The sequence below is a fragment of the Siphateles boraxobius genome, unplaced genomic scaffold, assembly GCF_051911475.1.
Source record: "Siphateles boraxobius isolate OS27281-9 unplaced genomic scaffold, OSU_SipBor_1 25, whole genome shotgun sequence".
In the NCBI taxonomy this organism is placed as follows: domain Eukaryota; kingdom Metazoa; phylum Chordata; class Actinopteri; order Cypriniformes; family Leuciscidae; genus Siphateles; species Siphateles boraxobius.
In genome coordinates, this window is record NW_027508866.1 from 5,185,001 (window position 1) to 5,199,659 (window position 14,659).

A 14,659-nucleotide genomic window follows, 5' to 3' on the forward strand; every position below is an offset into this window, starting at 1 on the left:
TTCATATTTTAGTATTTCGTATTCGTTTTAATTTGCATTCTGGTATTGCCTTCTCAGTGACTGCCGTAGAATTTAATTAAGTTGCCTACTTTTTGAAACAGCCTTCTTGTCTGAAACACAATTATAAAGCCTCAAAATGCTTTAGAACAGAGTGTTTAAAAACACGTCTAAAGCACAAAAGGCGGATCACTTCTTTTCAGAAGCACTGTCAAAAGCACATGACAATATGACACTTGAATTTCATTGCTCTTTCGGTTGAAGGGCTGCTGTCAATCGCAGGTTGGTCATAAAATACTCTGAGATTCAGCTTGTCAGTGATGACTCCTGCAAAAACACATGGGCCAGACTGATGCCGCTGGGTATCACGGATGCCTGAGGAGCACTGGCCTGTTTCAGGATCAGTATCAGAGGCATTACGAGATCACCACACACAGACACACTCCATTTACAGAAGGATGAAGCCTAAATATCACACTAATGCTGCAGCATTGTGTGTATTCCTGTAGTCCCTGTGGGCACACACAGGCAACCAAGTGATCAGCTCCTCTAAATGTCAGAGAGGGACATCATCTTCAACACCATCACATGAAGAGCCAGGAGAATTCAGACTGTGTCCCACAGTGACAACAACTAGAAAACCCATCCAATCAGAGTCTATTAGAGCAGTGGTTCCCAAACTTTTTTTGTCTGAGGCCCAAGAAAATATTTTAGGGCCGCCTTCACATTTAATGATATTGTCACTCTTGTGAGCTTGCAGCAAGGATGACAAAATGCTTTGTTTTTAAACAAACAGTATGTTTATTACTATAACCAGATATGTTTATGCACAAATAATAGCGTATAATATTGAAAACACTATAACAAAAACAATTTAATTTAAAAACATAAGTTTAGGAGTAGTCTATTAATTGTCCCTTTTAGAAATGCAATAATAAAAATATCAGTATTCACACTGGGGTGTAGGGAAAAAATAATTAATATAGGCTATTACAAAATGACTGGTGTCTGGGACCTCGTTGGAAACACATTTTTTGGTCAGCCAGGGGATGGTGAATAAAAATAGCTAATGTAATATGATCGTTTGGCGCTCTAGCGATTAATAAACACACGTTTATTAACAGAATAATGCGTCTTGCGGAAGAACATTGTAGCCGGAGCTTCTTCTCTCTGTTTATGTCTATGACGAGTCACGCAGGCACTGGGTTACACCAGCGGTGCGACCCGAACCAGTGTAAAATAGTCCCAATATAAACTTATTATAGGTGTACCATAGTGACTCAGGATAAGACAAAACACAGTTTGGAAAATGCATTCATGATGTACTCGCTCAATATATAAATTTAGTAAATTTTGAACACATAAAAAGTTATGGACTGCTGCTTTAAAGGGTTAGTTCACCCAAAAATGAAAATGATGTCATTAATGACTCACCCTCATGTCGCTCCAAGCCCGTAAGACCTCCGTTCATCTTCAGAACACAGTTTAAGATATTTTAGATTTAGTCCGAGAGCTTTTTGTCCCTCCATTGAAAATGTATGAACGGTATACTGTCCTTGTCCAGAAAGGCAATAAAGACGTCATCAAAGTAGTCCATGTGACCTCAGGGGGTTAGTTAGAATGTTTTGAAGCATCGGAAATACATTTTGGTCCAAAAATAACCAAAACGACGACTTTATTCAGCATTGTATTCTCTTCCGGTTCTGTCGTCAATCCGCTTTCATGAGTCCGCTGACGTAAGACGAGCTGACGTGTGTCTGGTGCGCCCGAGCTTCCTTTACAGTCTGAGGGAGACGCACGCTGTAAACAAAACAATCTTCACAAACATGTCTAAGGATTTCCACACAGGGGAAGACTTGCATTTTTTTGCCCAGCCATATTTATTTGAACCCGAATACACGGACGCACCAGATACACGTCAGCAGCGTCTTACGTCATCAGCGTCACTGCGGACTCGTGAACGCGGATCCCCAACAGAACCGGAAGACAATACAATGCTGAATAAAGTCGTAGTTTTTGTTATTTTTGGACCAAAATGCATTTCCGATGCTTCAAAAAATTCTAACCAACCCACTGATGTCACATGGACTACTTTGATGACGTCTTTATTTCCTTTCTGGACAAGGACAGTATACCATTCATAGATTTTCAATGGAGGGACAGAAAACTCTCGGACTAAATCTAAAATATCTTAAACTGTGTTCTGAAGATGAACGGAGGTCTTACGGGCTTGGAGCGACATGAGGGTGAGTCATTAATGACATTTTCATTTTTGGGTGAACTAACCCTTTAAAGGTCCCGTTTCTTCGCGATTCCATTTACTTTAGTTAGTGTGTAATGTTGCTGTTAGAGCATAAATAATACCTGTAAAATTATAAAGCTCAAAGTTCAATGCCTAGCGAGATATTTTATTTAACAGAACTCCCCTTTCAAAGCCTACAGCGAACGTCCGGTTTGGACCTACATCCCTCTACTTCCTTTTTTAATGACGTAATTGGAACAGTTTTTTGACTAATCTCCGCCCACAGGAATACACAAAAAAAGGGGGCGTGGTCTTGTTGAGCTCCCACGGAGAAGAGGAAGAGTATCGTTTGTAGGGGTGTGCCATATCATACCGTCCACGATAATACCGGTATACATTTTTAAATGATAAAAAAAGTGTCATATCGCGATATCAATGATATAGCGACGCGATGACGTATGGCGCATTTACGTTCCCTAGCACGCACAACAACAACACCTGTCTGAGCGCGAGAGCAGCCTGTCAGCCTCCGATGATGATTTAGCAATTTCACAAACAGCTTGAGTGTTCAGCGGGGCTGCCGACGCACCTCTTCTCTCGCGCGCGTTTAGGAGTCGGGACATGACTGAATGGTCTCTTGCACAATCGGGCCATCAGTGCATCGTAACTAAAGTTTATAATTTTCAAGTCTTCTTAATTCTTATCAGTTTAAACATTCAAGCGGTTTTAAACTATCCAGTAAGCTACTCGCGCACTCTCTGAGAGAGTTGCACTGCGTGCATACATAGAGTACAGCTCGCGAGAAACTAAAGTTATTTTTCGTGGATTATATCGCTTTAATGGGGGGAAAACGCAAAATTGTGTAAAACTTCCGGTCTTGGTAAGTATACTCATAAACACAGTCGGTTATGTATAAAACGCATGTGACAGTGTGACAGACAGTATAATGAAAACAGCAATGGCTCCGTGCACTAGCTGTAAAAGTGACAGCAGCCATAGGCTATGAATCTGTCATTAATGTTGTCGTCAAAAACAACAAAAGATAGCTTGTACACGTGTAACTAAGGTAGGAATAAACAATGGACTTATTTAAAAAATTCAACAACACCATCGTTAATTTGACAGACGGGAAAAAAAACATATACCACAAGCTTTTATTACAGTTTGCAACATTTAACATTACATTTTAACCAATTAAAATTATGACAACTACTAAATAAACAGCTTACCACTGTGAAACATCCTGCAAAAGTCGTGTTTGAACAGGTTCTAATCGATTCTCTTCATCTATGTCCTCCGGGTCTGATTCAGGCTCAAATTGATATGGTAATATGTTTGACATTTTTACAATAACAATCAGCGCATGCATCTCCAATTTATTGTAAGAGGCGTGACCTTTCCGGGCAACGTGCGATAAGCTGCTGTCGAATCACAACACAGGAACAGCTGGCACAATCAGAACTCGTTACGTATTTCTGAAGTAGGGACTTCATAGAACAAGGAAGTCATCGGCCCGTTTTTTGGACAGTGAAAAGAAAACAGCGGTATACAGATAAGTAAATTGTGTGAAAAATACTTTTTTTTTTACACGCGAAACATGAACACATGTTATATTCCACACTGTAAACACAATCTAAGCTTCAAAAAAACAAAGAACGGGACCTTTAATGCTCACTGTTCGATACTTTTCAAAATATGACGCGACCCCTTAAAGAGCTCGCTGACGCCCCCTTGTGGACCGAGACCCCCTGCTGGGAACATTATTCAACTCCTAACTCGCCTCAAACTGACCTCACTTGGTAATCAGCAATACCTCCAATGATGTTTCAACAAGATAACACACTCTCTAAAGAACTTTTCCTATGCTTACAATTAATACGACAGTAAGTACCAGGCGTTTTCCCTTTTTCCCTCCTTTTTATGTCGACTGAACACCAGAATGAAGGTGTTAAAGCATCTAAAGCTAGTGTGTGTCATCACAACAATCAAATGTTTGGGGTCACTAAGATTTTTTTATGTTTTGGAAAGAAGTCTCTAATGCTTGCCAAGGGGCCGTTCACGCACACAACAGGTTTTCCATTCCGATACGCTAGTTTTTCATTGTTTTTCAATGTAAACGCACTAGATGGATGCCTTGAACCGTTGCGATCGTGTCTTTTTCTGGGTCTTTCTCTTTTTCTGACACGGCGCTCAAGTTAAAAGTTCAACGTTTAAAAAAACAAGTCCATTCAGAAATCATTTTAATTTGCTGATTTATTATTATCAATGCTAAAAAACAGCATTTATTTGAAATAGAATTCTTTTTTAACATAATACATCTCTTCACTTGAATCTTTTAATGCATCCTTGCTGACCCCAAACTTTTGAATGTGTACAATATCTAATCTTGTATATTATCTCAGAAGACAACAGCACACACACCTTAACAACAAAGACACACGAATATCAGGCGAAGCTATGAGCAAGGCCATGCTCATTTCTAAAACATAATTTCTTTTCAAGGGAAGATGCTTTTATTTGACCAGCGTACGTGCACTAGCTGTAGGCAAATATATGACTAACATACACCCTGAAAGCAGATGTGGTATTTTATAGGCCACGAAATGTAAAGTTATGAAAATGTGCACCTGAAACTAAAGCTCTGAGAATTACAGCTCACAGACACTAGATTTTCAGTGACAAATATGACAAATGCAAAAAAAGAATGAGGACATCCTTGCACACTCTTATTGTTTTTCTTCTAGATCTTAGATTTTAAAAAAAACTATCATGTATTTCAGTGTTTTTAAATGGAGTCTGCGAGTTGTTGTGCAGTAGCTGGGGCAGTGAACATCTGCTAATGGTCATTAAATCCATTTGGCTGCAGTTATTACGCATTCATGTCACTAAAATTAAGCGATATACTTAGACGGCACACGAACGGAAACAGTCATCTGCCTTTTTTTTTTAATTACCGACCTGCTATTTAGAAAATCTCAATGCACACTTAAACATCTGCCATGATATCAGAAACACATTTCCTGTCTCTGACCCCACCATCATTGTATCCTCTGAAAACAATTCTCTGTTTCCTCTGAGCGGAAGAGCACAAGCACCCTGAGGTGACAGCATTCTCTCTCTCTCTCTCTCTCTCTCTCTCTCTCTCTCTCTCTGTCTCTCTGTCTCTCTGTCTCTCTCTCTCTCTCTCTCTCTCTCTCTGCCAGCTGTGTCTCTGTGTGATGTTCAGAGCTGCACTTGAGTGAACTCTCTAGTACACACTCGTGTATGTTCTCCTCCCTGTACGAACACACACCTGCGTGAAGTACATCAGTGGTTGTGCTCAATAACGGATTCTCCGTTTCTTTCCCTCCATCACAGAGGACCACCGGTACTAAACCAAAAAGTGCTGACTAATAAACAAGAACAGACACTAGATTTAATTAGATGTGAATGAAAAAGAAGCTAGGAGTCAAAACTATGCACTGTTGTTTACCTTGGTGAAAACACTGAAAACGTCTTTCCGCAGTTTTTCCCTGACAGAAGTTAGAAAACTGAAATCACCACCTGTTTCCTCATTTCAGTTCTTAACCAACTGCCACAACTACCCAAAAAACACACTTACACAAAATTAGAAACATACACAAATTCACCCTGATCACACAAGCACATAAACCACATCCATTCAAAGACAACTGAACTTTAACACACACACACACACACACACACACACACACACACACAAGTGATGGCATTTAAGCGCACTAAGAAATTCCAAACATGTCCAGTCCAGACATGTGAATGGTCTCTCTCCCTCTCTCTCCCTCCCTCTCTCTTTCTCTCCCTCTCCCTCTCTCTCTCTCTCTCCCTCTCTCTCTCCCTCTCTCTCTCTCTCCCTCTCCCTCTCTCTCTCTCTCTCCCTCTCTCTCTCCCTCTCCCTCTCTCTTTCTCTCCCTCTCCCTCTCTCTCTCTCTCTCCCTCTCTCTCCCTCTCTCTTTCCCTCTCTCTCCCTCTCTCCCTCCCTCTCTCTTTCCCTCTCTCTCCCTCTCTCTCCCTCCCTATCCCTCTCTCTTTCTCTCCCTCTCTCTTCCTCTCTCTGCCTCCCTATCCCTCTCCTTCCCTCCTTCTCTCCCTCCGTCTAAAGAACCGGGTTCCCATCTGCGGGAGTCTCAGTGCTGAACAGACCAACAGAGATAATGGCAGGGTGCAGCGGACGGTCAGTTTATTTAATAAACATAAAAATCCACCTGAGAACGAGAGGCCGAATCCAGTCTGTGAGAAAGAGAGAGCTGGGAGGAGGGAAGGGGAAAGGGAGAGGGAGAGGGAGAGAGGGAGAGAGAGGGAGTGAGAGAGAGAGAGAGAGAGAGAGAGAGAGAGAGAGAGAGAGAGAGAGAGAGAGAGAGAGAGAGAGAGAGAGAGAGAGAGAGACAGAGAGAGAGAGAGAGAGAGAGAGAGAGAGAGAGAGAGACAGAGAGAGACAGAGAGAGACAGAGAGAGAGAGTTCTGATTTTAGACAACGCATTCAATCACGCTGATTCCTGCTCAGCCTAGATGATTGCGGCTGTCGTGGTGAATATTTAGCCTACTCTCCTATCCATTTTTATTTACATAAGCAGGCAGGTAATTGTAACAGCCTGCAGTCTTTTATTCAGAGTTGAAATTTACAAAACTAGGGCAACAATTTAAAAAACAATCCAACTCCTCCTGTATCCATGACCAAAACAATCTAGCTATACCCACGGTTCAACTCCGAACCCAGTCCCAGCCCAAACACCAAACCCAACTTTAACCCTCATGCCCAGCCCAAACACCAAACCCAACCCAACTCCCACCCACTCCCAGCCCAAACACCAAACCCAACTTTAACCCTCATGCCCAGCCCAAACACCAAACCCAACCCAACTCCCACCCACTCCCAGCCCAAACACCAAACCCAACCCAACTCCCACCCACTCCCAGCCCAAACACCAAACCCAACCCAACTCCCACCCACTCCCAGCCCAAACACCAAACACAACCCAACTCCCACCCACTCCCAGCCCAAACACCAAACCCAACTTTAACCCTCATGCCCAGCCCAAACACCAAACCCAACCCAACTCCCACCCACTCCCAGCCCAAACACCAAACCCAACTTTAACCCTCATGCCCAGCCCAAACACCAAACCCAACCCAACTCCCACCCACTCCCAGCCCAAACACCAAACCCAACTTTAACCCTCATGCCCAGCCCAAACACCAAACCCAACCCAACTCCCACCCACTCCCAGCCCAAACACCAAACCCAACCCAACTACCACCCACTTCCAGCCCAAACACCAAACCCAACTTTAACCCTCATGCCCAGCCCAAACACCAAACCCGACCCAACTCCCACCCACTCCCAGCCCAAACACCAAACCCAACTTTAACCCTCATGCCCAGCCCAAACACCAAACCCAACCCAACTACCACCCACTCCCAGCCCAAACACCAAACCCAACTTTAACCCTCATGCCCAGCCCAAACACCAAACCCAACCCAACTACCACCCACTCCCAGCCCAAACACCAAACCCAACTTTAACCCTCATGCCCAGCCCAAACACCAAACCCGACCCAACTCCCACCCACTCCCAGCCCAAACACCAAACCCAACCCAACTACCACCCACTCCCAGCCCAAACACCAAACCCAACTTTAACCCTCATGCCCAGCCCAAACACCAAACCCTTTAGGCTTTTATTTAGATTTAGGGTTTAAGATTAGGCTTTTAATCTTGTACATACAGGTGCTGTTATTGAGCACTACATCAAGTACTGAATGAAAAGTGTTAGTGTTATAAATGAAAACTTCTGAAATGTCTGTGCATTCGACAAATATTGCATCTTATCTACTTCATCTATGATAAAGTGCACAAATACTGCACAAACATCACAACGGGAAGTGTCTGACTTGATGTCTCCGGTTTCAACTCCTCTCTGATCTGCAAGCCATAAATCTTACCAAACGTTTAAATCCAGCCCAAGTTGAACCCAGCTCCGCCCCCATTCATTAGCCACAGCTAAACTCCACCCCCAGCCCCACCCAGAAAACTTAAACCCCACCCCCAGTACATGTTTCAATATAAATACTCAATTCTCTAGTCTAAGTTTCAACATAGCTGAAAACACCAGCAAGTTTCCTGAATCAACCACACCGCCTTCATACACCTGTGCCCTCATTTCCAGCCCTGCGCTGTAACGAACACATCCGGAGCAGACACAAGCGAGTCTGTCTCCAGGCATGAGGTTCATACTGGAATTTAGTTAGGGAGTGAGGTTCTGGTCTTACCTTTCCAAATTGTTCAAAATACTGTTTCACGTCTTCAACGACTGTGCTCGCGGATAATCCACCCACAAATATTTTCTTTGTTCTTGTGACCATCTGGTGAGAAAGAGACAAACAGAAAAACATGAGCAAACCAAAACACTTCAGAGCCAGCACACACCGAGATCACACACACTTCCATTCAGATCATTGCATTTGTAACTAAGTTTAAATTTGCATGAGTTTTTTTTTTTTTTTACTGTACTTGTAATGTTCAACACAAAAAATATAGAGGTAGACAAAAAGATGAATCATTAATTTTCTTAAGTTTTAATAACAAACATTAGGATGTATGAAACACCAACTGATAGAAATAAAGCAGATATTTTGTACCAAACGACAGTGAGAATGAGATTTATCTGTTTAAGTAGTGCCACTATAAAAAAATGTAAATAAAATAAAAACAAAGGCTGAGTTTTTAGCGTATGAACTGTACATGGCAAGACTGGCCGCTATAAAATAACACTTTTGTCAAAAATTGTCCTATTATATTGTTCAAGACGTGACAATAGAAGTTAATCTGCAAGTTTACACATAACCACAATTTTTACCACAAGACAAAATACAACTGTACAAATGTACATTGTCAATGCTTTTGTCACAAAAATGTCTTAAATTATTTAGTTTTGAGGGCTTTTCTCAGTAATATATAAACAACTTTCATAAGCTAATGTTGAGGTCAACGGTCAAAATTTGTGTTTGAAGATCATCTTCCTCTGTAAACAAACTCCTAATGAAAGCTTTAAATTAAGCACAGTGTTGATTCCAGTCCCTCCAGATGCACCTTCCTAAGATTTCACAGCTAATAATGCCGTTACAAATCACATTTCACTGATGCCACACACGTGTTTGGCCCCATTAGTGCAGCCTTCCATTCAGTTAAACTCCTGACATGTTTACTTCTGCTATGACACAGAAGTCCAGATGCTTTTCAGCTCCAGTCGCGCATAAAAACAACAACAGAGAAACAAAAATCCTTACTTTTCCCATAAAACTCAATTAAGGGATATAGGGAAGGAGGGGTGCATTAAAACATTGATTAATTCCCAAGCCGAGAAAATACAAAAGATTTCTACAGCACTCAAGGAGAGGATGAGCAAAAGTGCAGAGAGAGAATGAAAGGCAGGAAGAATTTAAACGCATGCAACTTTAAGAAATTTAATAGCCAAATAAAAAGCATTAAAATGGTTGGTGTTCATTTTTGTTTAAATATTCACAATAACTTGACAGCTTTTTATGAAAACGTTGTGTTGTCAGATCTGTACTGTGAATGTTCATTTAATCTAGTCATATTATCGGTCAAAAATATGGAATAATTTAGATTTATTTTCATGTTTTTGAAGTCTTATAATCATAAAGGCTGCATTTATTTGATCAAAAATACAGTAAAAACTAATATTGGGAAACATTACGATTTAAAATAACTTTCTATTTTAAAATGTAATTTAAGTTGAATTTTCAGCGGTTTTCAGTGTCACTTGATCCCTGAGAAATAATTTAGTATGTTGATTTGGTGCAATCAGAATATTTGACGCTGAGGCATACATGTGTAGATTTATCATCCCTAAACCCAGCACTTGTTTAGTTTGTTTTGTTGTTTTGCAATTGGTGATTGTAGTAAAGAGAATTTCATTTTTTTCATTTTCATTTCAAAACTTTATTTATCCCCATGGGACAATTACGAGACCCGTAGATTAGTACAAATAAAATCTTTCATAATAAAGATAACAACATTGTCAACAACTCCAAATCAGCATTACTAAATGATATAAACAATATATCAACATAATTCATTCAAATACTATGTAGTTTTATTGTAGTAGAAGTAAATAACCTCAAGCATAATGAGCTAATAGTCCGATATTACAAGAATTTATGAATCACTAAAAGAGCGTGCATGACACACTCTTTTGTGTCACGCAAATTGCGTTGTTGCAGTGCAGGAAGACACACTACACCTTTAAATACTTTATAAATCTGTGTATTCTGTTCCTGTAAGTGTAATAACTTCACCCACCAGCCGACACACCAATCTAGAGTGAAGATCACGTTGAAGATGTGATTGTCTATCTGTCTATTTGCATGAGCACCAGGAGCTTGTGTGTGACGCTCATTCAGGATGCAAATCAAGCCAGTGGCCGGAGATCAGTGCCTAAAACAAGATCACATCCACACGGCAGGCTTTCTGGGGTTATCAGGGTTGTTCAACCTGGATATTAACCAGCATCCCTGTTCTTATCAGCACATATCTAGCTAATGGAAGCCCTGTTCCAGCACTACCAGCAGTTGTTCATCTGGTTCTTGTGACACGGCACTCTCTGCGAGAGGCGTTCCCTGCTGCCGCTGCTACTGCCCTGTCTGTAGATGCTTAAGTTTTTAGCCTACTCTTTATGCTCTGTGACAGGCCTGCCCACAGGGCTGATGGGATTTCTACAAGCACTGCAACAACGCAATTACTTTCTCTCCTGCTTTCGCTGTGTTGACAACCAGACACGACTGCCTAACTCCTCCTGGAGAAGAGAGACAGACAGCATGGTAAAAGTCAGTGATACAGGAGTAGTGAGCTTGCATGTTATACAACTTGGACTCTTATACCGGTGTTAGACGCTTTTTCCTCTGAATAGTGCGTCAACACAGGCATTTCTCTCTAGGACATACAGGTGAAACTCGGAAAATTAGAATATCGTGCAATCCATTTCAGTAATTCAAATTAAAAGGTGATACTAATATATTTAGTATGTATAACTATATACATATGCATGATTATTCTTTTCAGAAGGCCGACATTTCTGTATTCAATTTTTTTTTTTTGATTTCATGTAATATTCTAATTTTCTGAGAAATAAGCTGTAAGCCATGATCATCAAAATTATGACTTTTGCACGATATTCGAATTTTTCGAGTTTCCTGTATAGGAAGAGGCAAGTGATAATATGAGGACGTCGCTCATTATTTGCGCAGGAATCTGCTTCTGACACTTATTAAAATGAGATCCGAGTTATGAAGATGTATTCCCAGCGCAGCTCGAACAGGCAGAAACACAGACGACGGGCTCATGGGAGGAGCCGGAGAAATGGAAGAGAAGAGTAACTTTCCCAGCAATCTGCTCGCACACCTGCTGGTGTTTTAGAGCTGTAACGCTGAAGGAGAACCCAACAGCATGAACGAGGACACACTCAGACACTGAATGACCTCTCTCTGGTTCCCAGAAGGACACAGCATCCTCGCTCTCCTTCGCTCTGCAGCAGTGAGTGTGTGTGTGTGTGTGTGTGAGATCTGTCGCAGGGTCACTGGTGTTTCTCAAGGACATCTTTCCCTCTCTGAGCCTCGATAGAATTAAACAGAATAGAATTAAATGGACCGGAATGGTGCTGGAAGATTTTAAGGGACATTAGGGTAAACAACATCAGCATATTAAAGGGTCCATATGGAAAATAAGATATCCAGCCTCTATTTGAAATAATAAAAAGCTTGAATCTAATATTGAGGTCATTTACATAAAGAATTCTTAAAGACACAGTGTCAGAAAAGGTAGAACATTTTTATTTTCTTACAAGAACTAACATTACAACCAGCATTATAACTTATAATTTTATAATAAAACTCTATATCGGTAAAGAAGAAGATAAGGGATAATACACACAAAATGAAAATTCACCCTCAAGTCATTCCAAACATGAATGACTTGCTTTCTTCTGTGGAATAAAGATATTTTGAGGAGCGTTTATCAAAATGAGTGTATGATCAAAAAGAAAAACAATGGGCTTCAATGTTGTTTAGTCCCCAATATTCTTCAAAAATGTATTTTGTGTTCTGCAGAAGAAATGCAAGAAAGTGGCACTAGTGTTTTTCTCGGTAATATAGCTCTTGGATGCCGACCTAAAACCTTGCAGCCTAAACTTTACGGTAAAACTAAAAAAAAGTATTTATTTTGCGCTGTAAAATGACATTTCACATAAAAAAATAAATTAAAAAAAGATATTTAACCAGGGGAGGAAAAGAGAGCGAACCAAATTAGGAGTGTAAATATTAATCGATTCGTATCGATGCATCGATTATACAGCCGACGATTATTATTGCATCGATGCGTCCGCAAGAGTATCGATTAATCGGTTTGTTTTGCCGCCTGTCTATTTTCAGCATCCTCTCATATGCGTACAAACGATTGTTGTTATGCACTGGGCTAGGGCTGAAACGATTCCTCGAGTTACTCGATTACAAAAATTCCTCGAGCCAAAAACTCTGCCTCGAAGCCTCGTTAAATTCCTATGACGCGCACTATACACGCGGCGCAGGGATTTGATTGTTTCACACGGACCGTTTATTCACACGGACCTGTTCAGGAAGCATATATTTTGAATTTAGTTGGTGCGATGGCGGAGAATAAATATGTAAATAAACGGCAGAAATTGTCTAAAGTGTTGGATCATTACACACTTAATTCACTTAATACACTTAGTCTAAGCCTATTGATGTTCGCTGATTTTAATCCCATACTGTATTTGTAGCGATGTCGTGATGCGGTTTGACTAGATATGATTTTTAGCTTTGATGACATTTTTAAGTAGTAAACGTAACTATCACGTTCAATTGCAAGAGAGTATAGCCTAAAAAAAGAACCCCTTCACACATACACACACACACACACACACACACACACACACACACGCCAGTCAGACCACGCAACAAGAATTTCAGCATGCATTCACTGTACACACCGGGACGTGATGGAGGAACAAATATTGTATTGAAGTCTTTGCGAGACCTTGTTTGTATTACACGTCTGCCAAATAGTTACAGACAACAACAAAAAATTAAAGTCCCCAGCCTGTTGGTTTTTAATAAAGATTCGGAGTACTCATTTTTCAGTAAAAACGCACGGAACAAAAAGTGCGTCAGCTTTTACTGCGTGTTCAACAAGTCATGTTACAGCTCTTCTTCAGCGTTAAACTACCAGAATACACAAATATGCTTAGATGCTTAGAGTGGTTATATTATAACATCCTAAAGGAAAATTCACATATGAGATAGCTTTATAACTTGCATACTGTATACATTATAGTATATAACTTATAACAGCTTTAACTGAAATAGACACACGTTTAATATAACTATTCTGTTAATAAAACACACACACAAAAAAGATCTGATTACTCGATTAATCGGTCGATTAAGTGCTAGATTAATCGATTACAAAAAGAATCGATAGCTGCAGACCTACACTGGGCTAACATTAGTTAGTCACCGAACTAAACTGCCAGTGTGAAAGCACCCTCAGTCACTTAGTCGGCGAATTCCAAGCTAGCAGTTACTAACGTAAACAAACAGGCGCTAACGTGTACAAAAGGCTACTTCAACAGCTTACTTGAAAAGTCTAGGGTGCTTTCACACCAACTCGGAACGGAACGGGCACGGTTCGCATGAAAAATCGCTAATTATGTAAACGCTGTCTGTCATGCGGACCCGGGTGCGCACTGGGGTACCAAACCCGAGACTGCCTGGAGGAGGTGCGCTGAGTTCGGTTGCACTCGAACCGTGCCGCGGCTCGCGTGAATGTGAAAACATCACGGACTCGGGTGCGTACTTGTTCAGGAAGTAAGTGACCTGCGCATGCTTTTTAGCTGATTATGATGTATTTAGTTACATAAAACACATGTAAGGGATGATAGTGTTGTTATTTACCTTGGATAAGAGCGAGAGTGAGTCTGCAGTGTATTCGCACACACATAGCGCGTGGACTCAGGGCAACAAATTAATGGAAATCCACTGTCTCCTGCGTTTGCAATCAGCAAAAAGCCAAATGCGACACAGTAAACCGGTGTTGTTCACTCAGCTGTGCATAATAGCAGCAAATAAAATTTAAAAACACAATATATTGACCCGCGTTCTGTTTTCTATCATGCGTCGTGCACGTTTGCGATGACGTAAGATGCACGAAAACGCACCAGGATTCGATAGAATCAAGTTTTGAACTGTATGCAGTAACTGTTATATTTGCTGTTTATTTTTGCAGTGCATTGAGCACAACATACACATTATGTGAATAGAATACTGTTCCTGTATTCTCAATAAAAGGCAAATTATAAACATTTTTGTT

At 40.8% G+C, this 14,659-nt stretch overlaps 1 protein-coding gene across 2 annotated transcripts in view; it reads right to left on the bottom strand.

Moving 5' to 3' along the window:
- Positions 1-396: 396 nt before the first annotated feature.
- The window catches only part of msi2a (musashi RNA-binding protein 2a), an 81,693-nt gene continuing 67,430 nt past the window's right edge, over positions 397-14,659 (bottom strand). The window contains exons 5-6 of one of the 2 annotated variants that reach the window (XM_077242137.1): positions 8,527-8,619; positions 397-509 (exon numbers count right to left, since the gene is read on the bottom strand). In XM_077242137.1, coding sequence (XP_077098252.1) covers positions 414-509; positions 8,527-8,619 — 189 coding nt within the window. In that variant the 3' untranslated portion in view covers positions 397-413. The remainder of the gene's footprint in view (positions 510-8,526; positions 8,620-14,659) is intronic. The other variant, XM_077242136.1, reaches the window with a different exon arrangement.